The sequence below is a fragment of the Aotus nancymaae genome, unplaced genomic scaffold, assembly GCF_030222135.1.
Source record: "Aotus nancymaae isolate 86718 unplaced genomic scaffold, 86718_ANA_hifiasm-v0.15.2.pri h1tg000003l, whole genome shotgun sequence".
NCBI lineage: Eukaryota > Metazoa > Chordata > Mammalia > Primates > Aotidae > Aotus > Aotus nancymaae.
In genome coordinates this window covers 34,817,955-34,839,436 of record NW_026988414.1, presented here as the reverse complement: position 1 = coordinate 34,839,436, position 21,482 = coordinate 34,817,955, and the positions used below count along the sequence as shown (strand labels likewise).

Below are 21,482 nucleotides of genomic sequence, written 5' to 3'. Positions count from 1 at the left end.
CTCCTTCGCTCTTTCTCTGCCACACCTCTGTCCATCACAGGACTTCCCTACCGCCCTGTCTCCTTGTCTAGACTGTGAGCTTAGAGTCTGACGTGTCTCTTTGTCTCCTCACCCAGCTGACAGCCCAGTGCACGATAAGAGCTCAGTGGTGAATGCCATGCTGCTGACTTGTCTATAAGCCCTGCCCTGAAAGCTTGTGCTTAAAACATGGTAGGGTGATCTCCAAGCTGCCTGAGGCCATAAGCAGTGTGTGGATTTTCCAAAGGAAATGGCAAAAATAAAATAAAATTAAATTAAAATTAAAAAATGGTTTTAATTAAGGCATCTGTAATAAGCTGGCTTTGCCAAATCCAATTGTTTCTGATATTCCTCTTGGGTGAAATAATCTTAAAAAAGATAAGAGAGGGGGAAAAAAAAGCACAGCATTATTAAAAGTGGCAGAAAACACTTGTGCTGGAAGGAGGATGGAGGCTGCTCACGGGGGAGCTGCCTAGAGAATAGCAAGCGTGAGACACAGACCCAGGGACTGAACGGACTCTGCTCCAGAGGAGGGCAAGGGCGTGTGCATCCGAGTGGTTGAACACACAACAACACATCATTTTATAGGCCTAGCACTGGAGCTGCGGGAGCGAAGATGAGGGCTATAAAATTTGACATCTGATTTTATAAATCTGCCTCAAGAACTGAGAACGTCTGCAGAGAAAATGAGAGAAAAAAGTACCGTGCTTACGGGGCCCCAAAGGGTGATAACCCTGGAGTGGGAGCTGGGACATCTGGGGGCTCTCTCAGCAGCCCTCCACAGGACCTCAGGAAGGTCCTCTTCCTTTCCTGTGCCTCAGTTGACCCCATCAGAATGCCAGCGTCTTGACCTGGACGATTCAAGTCCCTTTGGGCTCTGACTGCCCAGAGGTCTGGGGAACAGTCAGGCCCTGCCTTAACACTGGGATTTTACTGTGGGAAGTGAGTTGCTTCATGCCCCACCAAATGCCTCTAGGTCAGGGCCAGTCAGGTTTCCTCTGGGACCTTTGCATCGCTTACCCAGCTATCAGTAAAATAAGCCCCTACAGCACAAAAACTCTGCAAACAACCCCACCTGCATCTGTACAGCCTCTCAGAGTTTACCAGAGCTTCCACTGCCCTTGCAAATCCAGGCCCTCAGGGCTGAGAGGCTGAGATGGGAAGTGACTTGTTGGTGACCTCCTGGCTGGTGGGAATGGTGGGATTCGGGCTGTGATCCCCGGGTTCCCAGTCACAGCCCTCCTCTCCATGTGTCCACCCTTTCACTGATGGCAGATGTGGCATCTGCAGCTGTCCTCATGGCCTTCCCTGCAGCACCCTGTATGCCTTCTCCCAAATCGCCAACCAACTCATTCCCAGATGGCTTTTGCAAAAATATTGTTAAATAATTCAAATTAACAAGGTGGTTAGAAATGTGATTGGAAAGAAATGTTTTTCTCATTTTGAGAGACCACCCAGTGCCTCAAAAGGCAACTGTCCCGGGGCACGAGAGGTTTCCAGGAGACGGACAGGTAGTTGGAATGCCTCCCCAGTGGCGGAGTAGCACAGGCAGATTTATGCAGGCTGATATGAGACAATTAAAAACTGGCTGGAAATGTAATCGGGGCTGCTCAGACACTGGAGAATACCGGGAGGCTCCGGTAAAACAAAGGGCAATGCTGCATGCCTGGCTCAGAGGGGAGATGGAGCTGGCCAGGGAGGGAACCCCAGCCTGTTAATGGGCGCATCTGGCACTGCCAGGTTTGGGGCTGGTGCACTGGGTCGTGAACTGGCAGACTGAGGTGGAATGAGTGCAGGCACCTCTTGCCTCTGGGTTTTGGGCGGCAGTGGGAAGCGGGGAGCTGAGCTGGGGGGAGTGTGTTTTCCTGGGTCTTTTCCAGGTTTACGTTGCAGCCGGGAGTGCCACCATCCACTCAGACGCTCTGCAATCTGGATGTGGTCCTTGACTCCTCACTCTTCCGCCACCCCCTCATCAATTCTACCCCCACTTGCATCTCCTTCCTACTCCCACTGCCGTAGTCCTCCACTCCTGATCTATCACACACCCAGGGCCAGATGGGGCTTCCTAAACCTCTCTCGTGCCAGCTTTGTAGGCCACCCGCCGCTGGCCCCCCTGAATGGCCTGGGTGCAAATGGAGAACTTTTTTATTTTTTTTAAGACAGAGTTTCACTCTTATTGCCCAGGCTGGAGTGCAATGGTGCAATCTAAGCTCACCACAACCTCCACCTCCCAGGTTCAAGCGATTCTCCTGCCTCAGCCTTACTAGTAGGTGGGATTACAGGCATGTGCAACCATGCCCACCTAATTTTATATTTTTAGTAGAAATGGGGTTTCTCCATATTGGTCAGGCTGGTCTCGAACTCCCAACTTCAGGTGATCTGCCCGCCTTGGCCTACCAAAATGTTGGGATTACAGGCATGAGCCACCATGCCCAGCTATGGAGAACTTTTAAGCTTAGCTGGAGCAAATGGCTGAGAGGGGTCAGAAAAGAACAGTGGTTCAGGAGCTGGGCAGGCTCAGCCTCTGCCCTTCCCTGACAACATGGCCTTAGACAGGTTCCTGAGCCTCTCTGAGCCTCTGTTTCCACTTCTGTAAAGTAGGAGCAATGAGTTGCGCTTTCTTCACAACTGCTTGAGGGCTGGACCCAGAGAAGAAACCAGACTCCCCCAGCTGGGTCGTGGATGCTGACACTGTTGGTTTCTAGCCAGACAGAACCAGCCCCTCTGGTTTCAGGTCTCTGGGCTTTCGCCAGGTCACCACTGCCCAGGGAAGGTGCCTGAGGAATGCTGGGCACAGGGCTCATGGTCCCACGTCCTGTCAGAAAATCCAGCTTAGGTCCAGAGACCTCCTTGGGCATTGGCTGGGCTTTTCAGTGCCTGCTGGAGAGGAAGGGTGGTGTTTCTACTCCGAGAGATCCCACAAGGCAGAAAGAGGCCTTGATCTGTGTTGCAATCGCATCTCTTTACTCATTAACTGTGATGTAATGTGAACACTAGTTTCTTTATTGGTAACAATGAAGGCAATGGTTGCTACTCTCCTCAAACATACGATCTCAGTGTGAAAGCTGGCTATTCCCAAATATCAGCTCCTGTGCTGGGCATGCTGACCTGTATCACTTTAGTCACACGTTACAGCAGCCCAGAGCGGGTGGTGGGGCAGGATTTACACCTGCCGTGCTACAGAATAAACAGAGGGCTCAGAGAACTAGGGTCTGCCTGAACCTTTCAGAAAGGAAGGGTGCGAATCATGGTGACTGGGCTGCAACTAGTCAGAGTCAGAGCTAGGATTTGAACCCAGGTCTCCAGGGCATAAGCCCAGGGCTGTTCCTACACTCCCCACCCCCACTGCACCAGAATCACCAAAGGGCTAAGCTTCGAGTCCAGGAGAGGTGACAGTCTAATGTTGAGGGTGGTATTCTTTGGCGATGTTTTACCACCAGCAGGGCTCATTTTCTCTGTAGTTCTGAATAAAGGGAAATGTCATCTAATATTCCCCACAATGTCCTTTCAACGGTACACTCCCTTATCCTGCAAGGCATCTGCACATTCTAAAGTTCACTGTTCTCATTTAGTCCTCTGCAAAGAGTGTTTGAGGAGTCTTTGTTTTGCCTACAGCAGCAGCTCCTAATTGTGGCATTTCCTTTAAACCTTTTAGAAGGAGAAAATACGAAGCATGCTAATAGAGCAGAAAGTTCATTTTTTCTCCATCAGCCCTGAAAGGACATGAAATTCTCCCCGTGTTAAGAGCAAAGTGGCAGACCCCCACTTCCCCCACCACCCCTGCCGCCCTGACTCAGGCTAGCTCAAATGCTGCTAGCAAACAGGGCCTGCTGGGAAAGCCAGAGGCAGGCAAGCTTCTTCCTCTCTCTGGGCCTCAGTATCTCCACTTGTTCAAGATATTGGACCAGAAAATAGAAAAAGTCTCTTTCTGTTCCCTAAACCCCAAGATTTCTTCTCAGTGTACTCCCAGAGCTGCTACCTTGACTGGCTGCAAACATGCTTCCCTGGAGATGAGGAGGCCAGACCGTAAGTTCGGAAGACGTGGCCGGAGAGCTGGAGGGGCAGCAGAATGGTGATGAAAAAGGATACCTGCTGAGTGGTCACCATCTCCAGCTCCTGATGAGCAACTGGGAGGTCAGAGAAGTTCACTCACTCATCCAAGGTCACACCAAAGCACCATGCACAGAATGCAAGAGAGATGACAGATTCAAGAGCGGTTATCCAGGAAGAGGGTAGCCTGGATTGGACTCCAGCTCTGTGAGATTCTCCAGGATTCTTTCCAGTTGTAGCCACATAAAAATCTAGAACTCACCATCGTAAAGGAGAGTGGATGTGGGCATAGCTGGAGACGCCCATGTTGAATCCAATTTGCAAGGTGTTGGGCCACACTGAGGTCTTTCCCCAACAACCTGTGGCTCTCTGAAGTCTCTAATAAAGACATTTGAGCTACCACTGATACAGCACTCACTATATGCAGAGCATATGCTAAGCACTTCACATATAGTGTCTCTTCATTAATACACCTGTGAAACACATTTTATAGATGAGGAAACTGAGGCTCAGTGATGTTCAGTCTCCTTGCCCAACACTACCCTATTAGTATGTGGTAGAGTTGGGTTTCAAGAGCCTAAGCCAAGATCCAGAGCCATCGTCTTCACCACTGTGCAGAGCTCCCTTTGCTGGGGGTCATAGAGCACGTGGCCAGGAGCTCAGGGCCCCCGCGACCACAGCTGGGCAGTGTGGGGGTCCCAAGGCGAGCAGTACTGTGCCCAAGCTGCACACACCTGCCTTCCCTGAAGTTTGCCCTTAAAAGGCTTCATCATCCCTGCAGGGACCTGGCTGGGGAATACAGTGACTGACTAAGTTCAGGCATTCTGGAGCTGTGCAGGGAACTCAACAACAGCCAGGGAGGCCCCGCTGTGGCCTTGCAGGGACTGCCCTGGTGGCTCACATATGGGAGCAGGCAACCACGATGGAGCTAAGTATCTGGAGTCTCAGATGCTAACCCACAAAGGGATGCTTGGACGGCAGAAGGAGGTGGAGACTTGTTCCCTGCTGACAGATGAAGGGACAGCAGCCTTCCTCATATCCCCACTCCCACCCTCCACAAACCTTTATTATTTCTTGCTCCTAGCTGTCAGCAGCAACAAACTAAGATTAATCACTTGCCTGCCTGGACCCAGACATGCCTACTGTTTGAAAACCCTCCTCTTTGCTATATTAATCAATGAAGGGACAGACAAAAGAAAAACAACCGTAACTGCTGTGCACCCCCAGTGCCCCTCAGCTCTTCTTGGCCCTGTTGCACCCACCTACCCTCCTCTGGAGTCACAGGAGGCATTTGCTGGATGAAGACTGAGTACCCAGCAGTCAGCACAAACCCTGCTGCTCTATGCCGGATACAACTGCCATCAAGCAATCTGAAGGACAGGAGGCACGTTCTTGATAATGTCCTGCCTCCCTCCTCCCCTCCTTAGAGAGAAGGAGATGGGACCTTCCTGCCATCCTTGGACTGAGAGGAAAGTGGTCTAGTCATGGAACCCTTAAACTGGAAACAAGTTTATTAATCAGACCCCAGATCCTCATTTTGTCAATGCAAGCGGAGAAGATACTTGCCCAAGTCACTTAGTGCAGCAGGAAAGCCTGGACTCACCCCCAGGGCTCTGTCCACTCTGCTGCTTCCACGGTGATTTCTGAAGGCTCTGGAAAGCTGGGAGAAGCAGAGACTGGTATATACTGAGCACCATGTGTGTGCAGGGCTTACTTGCCAATGCTTACTTCTCGCTGAGGCAAGCACCCCGTGATGCTCAGGAAGGCACAGTACCTTGCTTGCATCAGGTGTGGGTGAGAGACGGAAGCAGGACTTGGATTCAGGTACCTGACTGCAGAGCCTATGTTTTTACTTTCCATCTTGAAAAGGGCTGTCTCGATCTCCCTGGGATGTCTTGATCTCCCTGGGATGCCTGTCCACATGCTGCTTGCCTTCTGGACTCCTACAACAGGCCCCTCCCCAGCTCTCAGTCTGTGTCAGTTCATGTGGCAAGTGTAGGGACATAATGAGGGATGGGGGATCATGGCACAGGCCTGAGAATAGCACACATCCTGCTTAAAACCTTCAGGGACTCCCTGTTGCCTCACAGCTAAAGCCCCAACCCCTCCACCTGGTAATTCGGGCTCTTGGACTCAGATTAATGTGTCATTTGTTGTTCTTATTGCAAGCTCTGCACTGCCCTGTCTCTGGGCCCCTTCTCTATGCAGCCTGCCTAAGGCCTGCTCATCCTTTGCATTCCCCTTCCTAGTTCCATCCCTCTTTCATAGCCTGGAACCTTTCACAGAAAGAGTACTTTCTACTTTGGGCAGCACTGAATACATTGTCCATGACTTACAGGTATGTGTGTTTTCCTTTCCTTGTCAGGCTGTGAACGACCAAGTGCCATGGCATGATGGAATCAGGCCAGACCTCAGAGGCGGCTCCTTAGGTCACGCGTGAAAGATGCCAGGCTATTTGCCTTCAGGGATTAGAAAGCCAAAGGTCCCTTCATGAGGACTGTATGTGGCCATATCCCCCACTGGAATTGGGATTCTCACCACCTCAATTGAGCAGGGGCTGGGTCCTTGTCAAAGCTGCTGCCTGCAGAGGCCTCAGAGGTGCCACTCAGTGCCCCTTCCCATGGGTCACACAGGACCCCTGCTCCACCAGGGCAGAAGCAGAATTGGAGGTCAGGTGCTCACCCAGGCTCCCTACTGTCTGCCTCCCGGCTACAAACCCTCTAGTCTTTGAAGTCCTGCTTCCCTCATCTTGTCCACATTCCTTTGCAAAAACTCACCAAAGCAGAACTCACTTACAGTCATTCAGTCATTCACAGGCCAAAGTGCCTGAAGAGCCTTTCAATGAGATTTTTTTCAAGGCTTTTCATCCCTTTCCTCCCCTGCCAGCCTTTGCAGAGACGGGAAACTGTGTTAAGAGTTTGACATGTTCTTGCTAATTTCTCAGTTCAACCCTTTGCTTCCTGAGGCTGGGGTGAAAGTAGCCAGGGGCCAGTGGTAGATGCCAGGCCAGCGAGTTGGCGGGCAGCTAAGGGGGAGAGTTCTGCAGGCAGGAGGGGATGAGAAAAGTGTTCAAGAGCAATCAGGCAGAATCGCTGAAGACAATTCACAGGTGGGGACCCCCTGCCATGGAGGGGGCTCTGAAATGTGATGAGGTGTGCAGGCACCACTGTGGGTCACTGTAGGTGCAGAAAGTTGGGGGTGGAATGCAGACAGGTGACAGGTTGGGCTGATCCACGATCTGTCTGGTCATCATAGTGGGAAGCTGTCACCATCTCTGTGGTCAGTTGTCAACTGCCAGCTGGGTACCCTTACATCAATCACGAATCCCCTCTGGGTGTTAGTTTCCCCACCCATGAAGCAAAGGGATTGGAGTAAATGGGCCTCAAAGTCACTTCCAGGTTTGACACTGGAAGACCTTTTGACTGAATGTAAGGAATGCTAGGGAGGAGATGGGAGGACATGGCTGGAGTCCCGTCTTGGCTCTGCTGTGGACCCTGGCAGGCATTCAGCGTTCCCCAGCCTAAGATGAGGAAGAAAATGGCTCGCAGCAGGACTCCTGTGAGTGCAACCTGCACGTTAGTGGCCCCATCACTGAGAACTACATCTCAACTCTTCTGGGAGCCCCCGAGACCTGCCAAGGCTCTCCTGTACCTCCATGGCTCTGCCTGGGCTGTCCCCTCTACTTGAGCTGCCCTGCTAGCCATCCCTGCATGGGCAACACTTGGCTTCTCTTTAAGGTTCGGTTGCAACCTTCTCCCTGCAGCCTCTCCTGACCCTCTGTGGTAGGGACTGCCCACCCACATGCCAACTCAGGGCTCCCAAGATCCCCTGTGCAGACCTGTGAACAACAAGATAACACAGGCTGGCCTGGTCAGGCTGAGCTCTGGAGGCTGGGTCTGGCTGTTCTCACCTCTGCACTGTCTCTGATGCCCAGCCCCATGCCTGGTACAGAGGGCTCTGAAAAATATCTGCTGAGGGAAGGGTGGATCGGGTGTCCTCTGAGGCTGGACTCCCCCAGATCCTTTCTCCACCCTAGAACACTCTCCAGGCAGGACCCAAGGCTCACATGAAAATGGCCAGAGGCGGGGAACCAGCATAGCTGGAATTCCGATGTCAACTGCACCAAGCTCCTGACAGTATCAGGAATGCCATTCCCCATCCACCCCGCCCAAGGAGGCCGGGAGTATCTGAGAAATCAGGCCCCTCACTTGGTGGCTGGCAAAGATGGTGCTCGCTCCAGGCAGCCAGGACATGCAGTACCAGGACTGTTCCCTTTGTGGTTGAGGTGATTCATTCCAGGGCATTGCCTCCCAACCAGCAGTGGGACTGGTCACTGGGAGCTGTGCTCCTCTGGGAAGCAAGTTCACCTCCCTGAGTGGGCTGCCTGGCTTAGCCATAGAATGCCTAGCCCAGCCCACATCCCCACTTCTGGCATTCTTCAGGGCAAAGCTGAGCAGGTGAGGCTATCCCCTGACCTTTGGAGGTGGTGATCTAATGCCTCTAGATCTGCATGCAAAACAAGACTCTCACCTCCAGCTCCTTTGGGCACAGATGGGTCACCCAAATGACAGGTCCTGATAATGGGGTCCACGGAATGGGTCCAGGAAGACAAACTCAGGGCCTGATGGTAGAGCCTTCTGGGCCACCTTCCCAGTCTCCCTCTACCTCCTCCCCTCACCTGGAAGGCACAGGTGGTCCAGCCCACAGACAGGGACATGGGGGGAGTTAGAGAGCCCCTCATGTCATAGGTGGAGGTGGCCTTAGAGCCCATCGAAGCCCAACTCCCCACTGGACAGATGTAGAGGAAGAAACTTGCCCAGTGTCACACAGGGAGCAGCAAGTGGCAGGACAGGACTCCCATCCAAAATTCTGGACAATAGGTCCTTCCTGTGGCTCTTAAAAACTCCAGGAAGCAGGGCAGGGTAATGGGAATCATACTAGATGACACTGACACGGTGCTGGCTGGGCCAAGCATGCTGTCTGTCAGCAGCTCATCGCCATCCCCAGTGCACAGATGAGGACACTGAGGCCCCGATGGTGTGACTGGCCAAGGCCACAAGGCCAGTGAGTGCAGGAAGCCAGGCGTGTAGGAGGCCTGTCCCCTGCCTTCTCCACCACACGCAGCCGGGCCCTTGGGACTATATGCCTACACTGTGACTGCAGAATCAAGGTGTTGTCAAGGGTGGTCCTACCCTCTAGGAAATGGCACATCCCAGCGAGGAGACGGAATGATGCTTCTGGCCCTCTGAGCCCCACTGTGAGCTGGCATCTGGACCTGCTTTGATAACTGAGGGTGTACTGCATAGGGGACTGAGAAACGTTTTCCGCAGGAGACAGCTGGTGCTCTTATTTCTGCCACTGGTTCTAGGTTCCTTGTTTGCTCCCCGATTGGGACCTCAGCCCTGGCACATCCTGGGTACTCAATAGGCTGCTGTTCCTTCGAAGGCAGGTCAGCACTGGAGTTACCAAGAGGCCCCAGTGGCAGCCAGGCAAGCCCTCAGTTCAGGGCTCAGCACTTCCCCAGTGGATGAATAGGAAGCTGGAGCAGCTGATGGGGCTCTGGCCCTCGAGGACGAATGGCCAGGCTTGGCATGGAGTGCTCTGTCCCATCCTCCCCAATCCTTTCATGGAGGCCCCTCTAGGCCAGGCCCCCAGGCATGGCGATTCCAGGAGGAATGAGGCTCACTGAGAAACTTAGAGACAGATGGGGAGGGAGACAGAGTGACAACTCCAAATGACCAGTGCCCTAGAGGGTCCCTGGAGCACCGAGGAATCCAAGATGCAGGGAAGGATGGTGACATTGAGTCCTGCCACTGATGCCGCCTGCTTCCTTTACCTCTCACAGCCCAGAAGAGCACCATTCACCTTGGTGGCCCCATTGGCAGGCCTGGTGGTGTCCATGACCCCCTTGCCGCTGCCCTTTCTGCAGTCCAATTCTGCTCCTCTGGCTTTGGCCACCTCCCACCTGGCCCCAGTTGCAGTGGGGCACTTTCTTCGGCTGCCATAACTGACCCAATTCTTTAAGTCATCAGGTCTGATAGCAGACAATGAATTATGCAGACACGAGCAGCTTGGAGAAGAGCAAGGTACCTATTTCTTATTTGTTTTGAGTGCCCTATCACTGGCTAGAAATTCCCTTTGCGTCCTCTCTGGTTAGGGGGTGGTCTAGCCTTTGGTCTTATTCACCCAGTGATGACAGGCTCACCACCTTGAGGCAGCTTGGGTAGCTGTAATTCTTGACACGCTTTGGCTGTTAGGAAACTTTTCTTCTTGCAGAGCTGGAATCTGCCTATCCATCGTCTGCCCACAAGTCCCCCATCTGCACATCCGCTCCCTCTGCCCTGACAGTCCTTGAGAGATGCATGGTCCTCACCCCATGTCCACATGCTCCCTCTGTTCTAGGCAGACTACCAGAGCCTGTGTGCCCTCCCTGCCTCTGCCTGCCCATGCCTGCCGCCCTCCTGACTCTGCAGTTTGTTACTGTCCCTCTCAGGGCAAAGCCCAGAAGATGGGGGCAGGGATCAGTTGTGAGCAGAGAGCACAGGCCAGTTCTACCTTCCTTGGCTTTACTGAAACCTCTGTCTACAGGGCCGGCATGTGTGTAGGCTCTCCTGACAGCTGTGTCCCTGCAGGCCTGCTTTCCCTCCCATGGCCTCTAACAGTGGTGAATTGGACAGAGAGGATGGCAGGCAGAGGACTTCACTGCTTCTGGGGGGTCTGTGCTGCCTGAGGACCCTGGGTTTACACCCCAATTATGTTACCAACTCTCTAGGTGTCCTTGGCAAATCCCTCCTTTCTCTGGGCCTCAGTTTTTCTGTCTGTAAAATGGGTCTAGACATTCTTTTGGGTCCCATCCAGCAATAGCATCCAACTAAAACACCCTTTTCTTATTTTTGTGTCTGGTCATCCTGACAGAAATGTCTCATGGGTCAGAAAGACCTGAGAGTTTCCAAAGCTGCCACAGGCACTAACACCAGCTCTTCCTGGCGTTCCTCCTAGACTTTGTGTGATGCCCAAACTCGGGCCCACCTAAACTGCAAGCCAGAGTGCTAGGAAAGGGTCATGCTCACAGCGGCAGAGAGTCAAGGGCCGGTCGCAAATCCTGGCCTGGTGAGTTGGGCCAGCCACACCCACCTCCGTTAGTCTGTTTCCTCATCTGCAAATTGGGGACGATATGTTCCTCAAAAAAATCAAAGGACTGTCGTGGGTTTTGAGAGATGAATGAGGCATGCTTTAAGAGCTTTGTACCACCCCGGCTCACAGCAGATGTGAAAGCTATTCTCGGACAGTTGATATAAAATCCTAGGAAAAGGCCCTTCCTTTTCTGGGAAGGCAGTGATGGCAAACATAAAAACTCCTCTGTATCCCAGGAGAACAGGATCAAATTGAAAGACCCAGGCTTGAAATAACCTGCGCTGGCAAGTTTCCCAGGGGACACTGGCGCGTCTTTCTGCCACAGGCACAGCGGCCGGTGGCTGTCGAGGAGGGCTGGGGTGCTCGGGCAGCACTCACCTCAGGGAGAGGGAGTAGTCGTGCTTGCTGGTCTGGCTGTTCCGGACAAGGTAGCTACACTCCTTGCAGAGTCGCAGCAGGTTCTCGGCATCTCCTCTGCTGATGGCTCCGTGATACCATCTGTGGAGAGGGCAGAGAGTGGTCAGAGCCCAGCTCTACAGGATTCCCATGGCCCTGACTGGCCTCAGGAGGCTGAGCACGGCAGGGGGCCTCCCTATGCAAGCAGGCTTCAGTCCATGGGTAGCCACTGTCCGCCTGCTGCTGCTGGGTCCTGGGGAGAGCACAGTAAATGAAAGCCAGTCACCTTTCATGGGAAGCTTATGCTCGGGTGCAGGGAGTCGGGCCACAGACACTCAAGTCATCACAGAGCACACGGTGTGGGAATGGGCACCATGGAGATGAAGTGGCATAGGGTCATGCGGCTGGGGGCCGATGGGGGACTGTTTCAGGCAGGCTGTCAGGGAAGCCTTTTCAAGGTGCGGTGGCTCATGCCTGTAATCCCAACACTTTGGGAGGCAGAGGCGGGTGGATCACCTGAGGTCAGGAGTTCAAAACCAGCCTGGCCAACGTGGTAAAACCCCATCTCTACTAAAAATACAAAATCAGACAGGCGTGGTGGTGGGTGTCTGTAATCCCAGCTACTCAGGAGGCTGATGCTGAAGAATCGCTTGAACCCAGAAGCCAGAGGCTGCAGTGAGTCAAGATCGTGCCACTGCACTCCAGCCTGGGTGAGAGTGAGACTCCGTCTCAAAAACAAAAGAAAAAAAAGTGATGTTTCGGTGCAGCCCTGCAGGCAGTGAGGAGGGAAGCCGGAGAGGAGCTTTCTTGGTAGACAAAAGAGCAGCGAAGGCCAAGGCAGGAGGCTGCCTAGAGTGTTCTGGAAACAGCCAGGGGCCAGCATGGACAAAGAGAGGCAGCAAGGGGGAGGGGTGGGCAAGAGGTCCTGAAATGGGGCTGCGACAGGGGCTCTTCTCCGTTTGAGCAACATGGAAACCATCAGAGGGTGCTGACAGGAAGGCCATGCTCTGATTCAGTGATGTGTGCAGAGACGTGGACGGGGGGCAGTGAGGTGCTGTCCATGCTCCTGCCAGATGGCTCTGGCACTGCTTGGGCACGTGGGAATCTAGCATCACCGCTCTCAGACACTAGGCATGCTAGAGGAGGGCAGACAGCAGAATCTGAGGGGAGGATTGCCGTGCAGAGGGCCCAACTAATCCCCTAACTCGCATCACAGGAGGAAATGGGAACAATAATTTTCTTTGTTTTTTTTTTTTGAGACAGGGTCTCACTCTACCCAGGCTAGAGTGCAGTGGTGCAATCATAGCTCACTGCTGCCCCAATATCAAGGGCTCAAGTGATCCTCCCACCTCAGTCTCCTGAGTAGCTGTGACTACAGATGTGTGCCATCATTCCCGGCTATTATTAAATCTTTTCTAGAGACAGGGTCTTACTATGTTGCCCAGGCTAATCTCGAATTCCTGAGCTCAAGTGATTCTCCCATCTCACCTCCCAAAGTGCTAGGATTACAGGCGTGAACTGTTACATCTGGCCTGATTTTCCTTTTTCTTTCCTTTGATTTTTTGTTTTTTTTGAGGGGGGAGGTGGGGGTGTTTAGAGACAGAGTTTCACTCTGTTACCCTGACTGAAGTGCAGTGGTGTGATCATGGCTCACTGCAGCCTCAAACTCCTGGGCTTAAGGGATCCTCCTATCTCGGCTTCCCAAGTAGTGGGACTACAGGCATGTACCACCGTGCCTGGCTCACTGATTTTCATGACTCGAAGAGCTGAAGGTAAAATTGCCGGGAAAGAATAAAGATCCTCACTGCCTATGAGTGGACACACTCAAAATACATTTCTGTTTACATGATGGTCTCCGGCGGGCAGTGGAGGGGGTGAGACTCAGTCAGGAGAGGCAGAGACACTGGACAGTGCTGTGGCTGGAATGTGCATCGTCCATAGAGGCATGGATGCTGCTTCGAATGGTGGCTCTGCTGCCCACCGGCCAGGCAAGCCGCTGACCAGGCGACTTGTATTAAGTGAGGATCATGCCAGCCTCTCTTGGTCTGTGAGAATGAAACAAGTGTCCTTGCAGGAAGGGCTAACGTAGAGCCTGGTGTGGGGTGAGTCCTAACTGAAGCAGCTGCAGCATTAGTGGAAAGCGATGTGGTGACATCCCCATCTACAATGGCTGCAGCCCCTGCCCATCCAGAGGCTGCATTTCACATTTCCAGGTGCAAGTGGGGATGCTGTCTCCTGGTGCCTGTCTCAGAGTGTCCTGCAAACCGTGGCTCTGAGAGTTCACTGACATGCTCCTCAGAGAAAGACCCACACTGCCCATCCCCATGCAATTCCTGCCACTCACAAGGCAGAGCTCAACAGCTAGAAGCAGTGGCCACAACAAAATTATAACCCTAGGAAAAAAAATCAACTTTAAAGTCGAGGACTGGAGAGTACATGTGAGTGTTCCTATCCCAATGGGAATGTGGCCAAGTGGTGGACGGTCCAGGTGGTAGCCACCAAGCTGGACATCTGAGGCGGAGACCTTTCAGGGGAGGAGACAGGAAGAGCATGCAGACCACAGACCCCTTTCTTTCTAAAGTTACAGAGAAATACGTAAAGAGGAAGGTGAAGTTGGGGGACGCATGGGTTGCCACAATTGAAACACTTCTCAAGACACGAAGGCCCACAAAGGCTATATGGCTGTAATAAGGAGAAACCAAGACAGCAGCGACTTCAGAAGTAAGAGTTAACAAGTTTGGGAAAGCTGCCCGCTGGGAGATTTCACTGTGCAACACACCCCCAGTGAGCTGACAAAAAATGTTTTATTAGGAAAACAAGACCCAGCCATTGAAGCTGAGCTGTCCTCAGGGAAAGGCCTGGAAGTGGTCTCTGGGGAGGCGCTGCCTGCCGTCCGCCCTCCCTGAGCTCAGGAGAAAGCCTGGCTCTGAGAGGGGGCATGGCCTCTGGATCCTTGTCAAGGGGAATCCCAGGTGGTACACAGGATAAGCTGCCAGTCCCTCCCCCAGTGCTCCACACAGAAGTGAGGGCAGGGTACAAGGGGCTGAGGAACACAGCAGAGGGTGCTGGATCTGGGGGCCGGGCCAGCACTGGGAAGCCTGTCAGCACAAGGCTGGAGACCAGGAGTCAGGCTGGGCTGGGTGGTCCTGTGGGGCGGCTACACACAACAACTGTTGGGCCCATGTAGGCCTTGCTTCACCTGGAAAGAGAATCCAGGCAGGAGGTCATCTCAGCAATGGGCTGGACCTCATGGAGTTGGCCTGTCAGGTCAGAACCAGGGGGGTGAGGGAGACTCAACTATCGTTCTTCACCCTGGCCAATACCCATGAGCTCATCCAGTATTTATTCACCACTCAGTATACCTTAGATCTCATAGGGCTGATGGAGGGAGAGGGAGAGTCAACAAAGAGATACAGGAAACAATTCTAGACAGTGACAAGAGCTATGCAAGCTTCCTGGGGTTACCATAAGGCAAGTGACTGGGGTTGGGTAAGATGGCTATTTAGAAATGAATGGGCAGGGGAGGCCCCTGAGGAGACGACATGTGGCCTGAGAACATGAGAAGGAGCCAATCATGTGAAGAGCCAAAGAAAACATCTTCTCTGCAAAAGCAGCAGCAAGTGCAAAGGTCCTGAGGTAGGAATGCGCTTGGGGCCCTCACTGAGCAGAAAGGCAGCAAGAAGGGCCCAGGCACTGTGAGCAGCAGGCAGGAGGCATGGCCAGTTCTTGTGCTCAAGAGAAGTTTGATCTTATCCTCAGCAATAAGAGTGTTAGGAGCTGTTACTTGCCCTGGGAAATCTCACAGACCGTCAGTCAGGTTGCCCTAAGGAGGGCCAGAGGAGACGAGTTAGGGTGCTGCTGCGGTAGTTCACTTGGAAGGCGGCTGCAAAGATGGAGGAATGATGGATTCTGGTGGTACTTTGGAGGGAGCACTGGCAGAATTTGATAACACAACAGATGCTGATGTCAAGCAAAAAAAGGAATCAAGATGATGCCAAGTTTGTGGCTTCAGCCATGGTGACACCAATTTTGGAGATGTGGAAGCTGGGGGAGGAGCAAGTTTCGAGGAGAAGATCAGGAGCCCAATTTTGAACATGTTAAGTTTGAGATGCCCACTTGTCAGCCAAGTGGAGATGCCAGGAAGCCACTGGAAGTAGGAGTCAGGAGCGCTGGGAGAGGGGTGGGCTAGGGCTACGCATCTGTGAGTCACCACCAGGACCCTGGGAGAGACAATCCAGAGAGAGAACGTGGTTGGAAACTGAGTCCTGGAAAGGCCGACCTTCCGGTCAAGCAGAGGCAAGGAGCCAGCAGAGGAGATGGAAGAGTGGCCAGGGAGGCAGGAGGAAAAACAGGCGCAGAGGCCCAGGAGAGTGGTCAACTGTGCTGACTGCCACAGAGGACTGAGGGGGTTGTCTGGGGACCCGGACATAAAAGGGAGACTAATTGTGGTGGGTGAGAGAGAAGGGGAGGTGACAGAGGGGAGAAGTGCTGGTAGCTCTTTGGAGACTCTGTTCATTCATGCAGCACCTACTTATTCAGCACCTGTTACATGCTGGGCACTGTTCTGGGCACAGGGGATGCAGTGGTGATCTAGACAAGTTTCTGTCCTCATGGAGTTTCTGTTCTCAGGAGGGGCAGTACCTAGAGAGGAATGTTGGGTCAAGGTTATTTTTTTTTTTAACTTATGTTGACAAAGTTTGTTACTGGAACACATGTATATACTGATGGTAATGATGGAAGAAGAAGAGGGGGTGCGGGTGGGGCTTCTCCAGGAGGCAGTGGGGACAGACTCTGAGCACTGGAGCAGCTTTTCTGCTGTCCCAGGAGGGAAGGCAGGTAGTATGGGCACCCAGGCAGACGTGTGCCTGCCCATCCTCAGCCACACTGTGTGACCTGGGGCAAACCCCCAGTGCCTCGGTCTCCCCCTCCTCTCTCCCTTTGCGCTAGGGTGGATGAGAGGATCAGACTGGATGCCTCCTGAGCTCTAGAGCAGCATCAGTCCAGGTGGGGGATTAGGTGATCCTCTTTACTGGGGTCATCAGGCTCTATCTGAAGTGAGATTTTACCCTAAGCACATCCCTTGGGTGATGAGTCAGGTCTTCTGACTCATCTTGGGGAGTTAATCCTGGAGAGATGAGATGGTGGGGGAGGAAAAGCCAGTCATGACTCTGGACTTGGCTGGGGGCCCTGTCAAGAGGGAATGGGAAAGGAAAGGAAGCCCAATTCCCCTGCCTTTCAATGAAGGCTGAGTCCAGGGGTGGGAGAGGACAGGCTGTGCCCAGATCGACCCAGGCAGACCTGGCCACTGCTGGTTAGGACACACGCTGAACATCTGTGGGTCGTAGTTTGTTGATGAAAAGTGCACAGTTTGATCAGAAATAAGCAAAACCTGCCAGTCGATCTGCATGGCTGTGAGAGACGATTCACAGCTGGCTGGGAGCACCTCCCCGATGTGGTCTGTACAGCAGGAGTGGAGCACTCTCAAGGCGGCAGAAGCCTCCAGAGATGACAGCACTTGCTTAAAAGGGCAGCACATGATGTCATTCGGAAAATCCTGCATCCTGCTCACCAAGTGAGAATTTCCTGTGAGGGGATGCCCTGCCGGCCATGCCAAGACCAGAATCCCTGGGCAAAGACGAACACAGTATGTGACACACACTAGGGAGGGCTCACGAACCATGCATGGTGTCACCGAGTCTCCTGGCCTTATGCGTGCCTACTCTGTGCCAGGCTAAGGGTGAGAATGAGCAAAGAGTAAGCGGAGGACAGGGGAGGGGACAGGGTGGGGTCTGAGTCACAAGGTTGGGGGTACTCTGAGCCCTGAGTCCTTGCCAAGGATCTGCACCACTCTGAGCCCTGATGTTCTCATCTAGGCAATGGGCTGACAACCCTTTATTGCACATTTGCTTGTTTAAGCAGACAAGATACCCAAGGACACCAGCACAGGTCCCATACCTGCTTCATCAAGTTCCTGGAGAAGCTCACTCTAGTCCAGGTATGAGGCATGGCTAGAAACTGAAAATATAGTTTGGGGACAATTCACAGAATGAACGGCAGGCTAGGGAGGTGGGACTTTATCCAGGAGGTAATGTGAAGCCACTGAAGGTTTCAGAGCAGAGCAGGAACCTGCACCCAGGGAGGATTTGGCAGAGCAGGGAGATGATGACCATGGCCAAGGGGGTGGGGGTGGGGTGGCCAATAAAGGGCAGGGCCCCGCACAGTGCTGGGGGCAGCAAGGACGGAAGGGACATTGGACCCTGGGGGCAGCATGGATGGAACTTGGCCACCCACTGACTGGAGGTGGGAAATATCTAGAGAAAGGGGCTGAGAAAACCCGCATCAAGAGTGGAAAGGCCCTGCTCAACTCTAATAGTATCAAGCAGACACGGAGCAAGACCACTGCAGCTAGAAAATAAATCTAATTTACACATAGTTTTACACTTAGTGGAAAAGATTGAGTTTATATTTAGTTTTCCAAGAACTTATTTACTGCATGATGAAATTAGAAACTAAGATGTAAAAACAAGGAGTAAATCCTGTAGATTCTTTTGCAGTCCCTCCTGCCATTGAAGGTAAGGGTGACAACACAGGGTGGAGAGAACAAGCTCGGGGCTGGAAGCCAGGAGATGTTTGTTCTAATCCCGGGTCTACCACTGGCTTGGTGGGAGCTTGCTTCAACCTTCCAAGATCCTCAAACTGCCCATCTGTATGCGGAGGGGGAGGTAGGGGCAGACTAGAAGGCCCCTAGAGTTCTAGCATGTCTCAGTCTGGGAGTGTTTTTTTTTTTGAGACAGGGTCTTGCTCTGTTGCCTAGGCTCACTGCAGTATTGTGATCACAGCTCACCACAGTCTCAACCTCCTGGGCTCAGCTGATTCTCCTGCTCAGCCTCCCAAGTAGCTGGAACTACAGGTGCATGCCATCATACCCCGCTAATTTTTGTATTTTTTTTTCCTTTTTTTTTAGAGACAGGGTCTCACTATGTTGTCCAGGCTGGTCTTGAACTCCTAGGCTCAAGTGATCCACCTGCCTCGCCCTCCCAAAGTGCTGGGATTACAGGTGTGAGTCACCACGCCTGGCCCAGTCTGTGAATTTTTAAAAGATAACATGAAAGAGAGGGCAAAAATTAGGTGAACAGAGAGGTGAGTTTGGGCTTTGCTCCCTCAGAACTTACATCTGTTTCTCCAGGGGGACAGCAGGATCCACCCTTTCTCCTAGGATCCCGCAGAACTCAGGGCTCCCATGTTTGATAGGCTTAAAGCCCCCTCCAGGGGCACGAAGCTGGCGCCGCCGGTCCCGCGAAGGCGAGGGGGATGACTGCCGCTTCTCGCTGCCATTAAACTGTGCTGTGGGGAGAGAGAGAAAGTACAGGGTTAGCAGAGCGCAGCCCAGGGAGCTACTATGATGGACAGGGTGGGTATCATTCAGCTGTTCTATTGGTACTTTACAACTTGCAGGAGGAAGGGTTTCAAGCAAAGAAATAACAGGGCACAAAAGATTTTGGCCTCCTAAGACAGGACACCCAGGTGGTCACAGCCCAGTGGTGTGTGTGAGGGGCTGGGTGAGCCTCCAGAAGCCACTGAGCTCAGCTCAACCCTCATAGGAACTTCCCTGCACCCTCTAGCAAGGGGGCATGGCACTGCCTTGGGGGAGCTCTGTCCTCTGGACACTTCTCAGGAGGAAAAGCTGTTTCTTGTATTGGGCCAAAAAATCTGCGTCCAAGTGGCTCGTCTCCTCTCATCCCACCTCAGGCCATGCTGGCCACATCTGCCCCTGGGAAACTCCTACGGAGTGCCACTGGGGGATCATGCTGCACCCCCCAAGTCTGCTCCTCTGTATTCAGATCCCCTGCATGGGCCCAGGCACAGCTGACCCTGTCCTGGACCCAGCACCCAGGTGAGGCTAGAGCAGTGCTTATAGCACAGGACGGGCCATTCCACATGTTCTTCTCCCCGCCCTGGGCCTGTGGAAGCACCGATCACCCCACAGGCTGGGGGAGAATGCTCCTTGAGGGAGACCCTGGAGACACCACAAAGAACAGGAAGCACTGAGCTGAAACTAGAGTTGCCAGAGGGTTCCTGGAGACAAGGTAGTTCACCTTGCTGGCTGTCTAGCTGGGCCTGTTTCCTTCTCTGAAAAACAGGGATATTGACAGCACCCATTTCATAGGGATTAAAGCAGGTGACACACCTAGAAATCTTATCAGTGTGCCTGGAATCCAGTCTGAGCTCTGTTATTATAAATGACACTTACCGTGTCTCCTTGATGTACACACAGTACTAGGCACCTCACAGAAGCAGCTGAACTGACCTGAGTTCCTCTCCTAAACCTGCTGGCAATTTGCTGCAAGCTGCAGCTAAGCTACTGAACCTCGTCGAGTCCCAATTTCTTGTCTCACTAGGCTGCTGAGAAGGTCAGATGAGAGAAAACACTCCAGTGCCTGACACACAGAGGGTGCCTAAGAAACAAGGCTAGAGCCTGCAAAGAAGGTTCCTAAAGCCGAAGCCAGCTTCAGGCCCACGAACACATCCCTGGCTATGCCACACAAAGGCAGAAACCTCTCCTGTAACCAGCAAGCATGAATGTGGCGAGCTATCCTCCAAGCCCGGCAAGACACACAGCAATCAACCCTCATGCTCACAGAAGGCCCTGGAGAAACCTCAGCCCTAGGGGGCCGGGGGGAACGTGCTGTCTACTGGAACCGAGGAACGCGATGGGCCTGTTCTGACCCCTCTTCCCTATCTGGGACCGTGGGGCATTTCTGTCCCTCTAAGACACTCTTTCCCCATTAACCACTTCAGAAAACAGTGGGAAGGGAGGCTCTTGCCAACAGAAGGCTCCAGACACACTGGACCCACTTGCTCTCAGGACTGTGCTGAGTGTGCAGCCAGCCTGCCGCCTAGCAGTGACACCCAGCAGGCAGTTCACCCACGATGATGCTCCTAACCACTCGTCCACATGCGCTAGGCACAGTTCAAGGCTGGGAAGACAGCGGTGGGAACAGCAGACAGAGATTCCGGCCTTTTGGAGCCAGGGGCCTTGTGAGGAGAGGCAGACAATACATCAGTCTGCACATTAATGGCTGGTGACAAGTGCCACGGAGAAAAATACAGCAGGGCAGGAAAGCCTTCTCCAAAGGTGACATCTGAATAAATACCTGAAGGAAGCGAGCAACATCTCTGGGAAGGACACTCCAGGCAGAAGGAAGAGCAAGTTCAAGGGCCCTGGAGTGGGACTGTGCCTAGAGTGAGCCATAAAATGGCCCAGGGTGACTGGAGGGAGTTGGGAAGGAAGTCGGGCTTCCTGGCCTTGGGAAGGACTCTTGCTTTGTTCTGAGAGACGTGGAGAGCCATTTTGACCAGGCACTTCCTTACAGGATTGCTGTGCTGAAAAGAGGAGGCAAGGGGTGTATGGCAACAGCCTGGACACTGCCTGATTCTGCTGTGAACCTAAAACTGCTCTAAAAAGTACAGTTGGCTAATTAGGAGACAGAGCACGTGTACACGTGCACACAGCTGGGCAGCGAGGCAGTGCCCGCCAGTGGTCAGATCCGGCCATGTTCTGCAGCCAGAGATGGCAGGGCTCGCCTGTGCATGCAAAGTGTAGCATAAGAGGAGGAGGACTACAGGTGACTACAGGCTGTTGGCCCAAGCGCTGGAAGGATGAGCTGGCCTTACCCAGGAGAGGAAGACTCACCAAAGACCCTAATTAAGCTTCCAGGAAAGCAGTAAAGGCCAAGACTAAATCTAGAGATGCCCACAGCTCCGAGATGCCAGGGCTGGTGGCATGGAGAGGGGGCAGAGCGAGGGCTCACTGGGGGTTCCTGCTCTTCCTTCTGGCTACCATTCTGCCTGCGTCCAACCACACACAGACAGCAGTGACCTCA

At 53.1% G+C, this 21,482-nt stretch overlaps 1 protein-coding gene across 1 annotated transcript in view; it reads right to left on the bottom strand.

The window, feature by feature from the left end:
• Nucleotides 1-21,482, bottom strand: part of SHB (SH2 domain containing adaptor protein B) — a 139,340-nt gene that overhangs the window by 18,098 nt on the left and 99,760 nt on the right. Inside the window, exons 4-5 of the mRNA XM_012463408.3 lie at nucleotides 18,771-18,942; nucleotides 11,581-11,700 (exon numbers count right to left, since the gene is read on the bottom strand). Of these exons, the coding sequence (XP_012318831.2) occupies nucleotides 11,581-11,700; nucleotides 18,771-18,942 (292 nt within the window). The remainder of the gene's footprint in view (nucleotides 1-11,580; nucleotides 11,701-18,770; nucleotides 18,943-21,482) is intronic.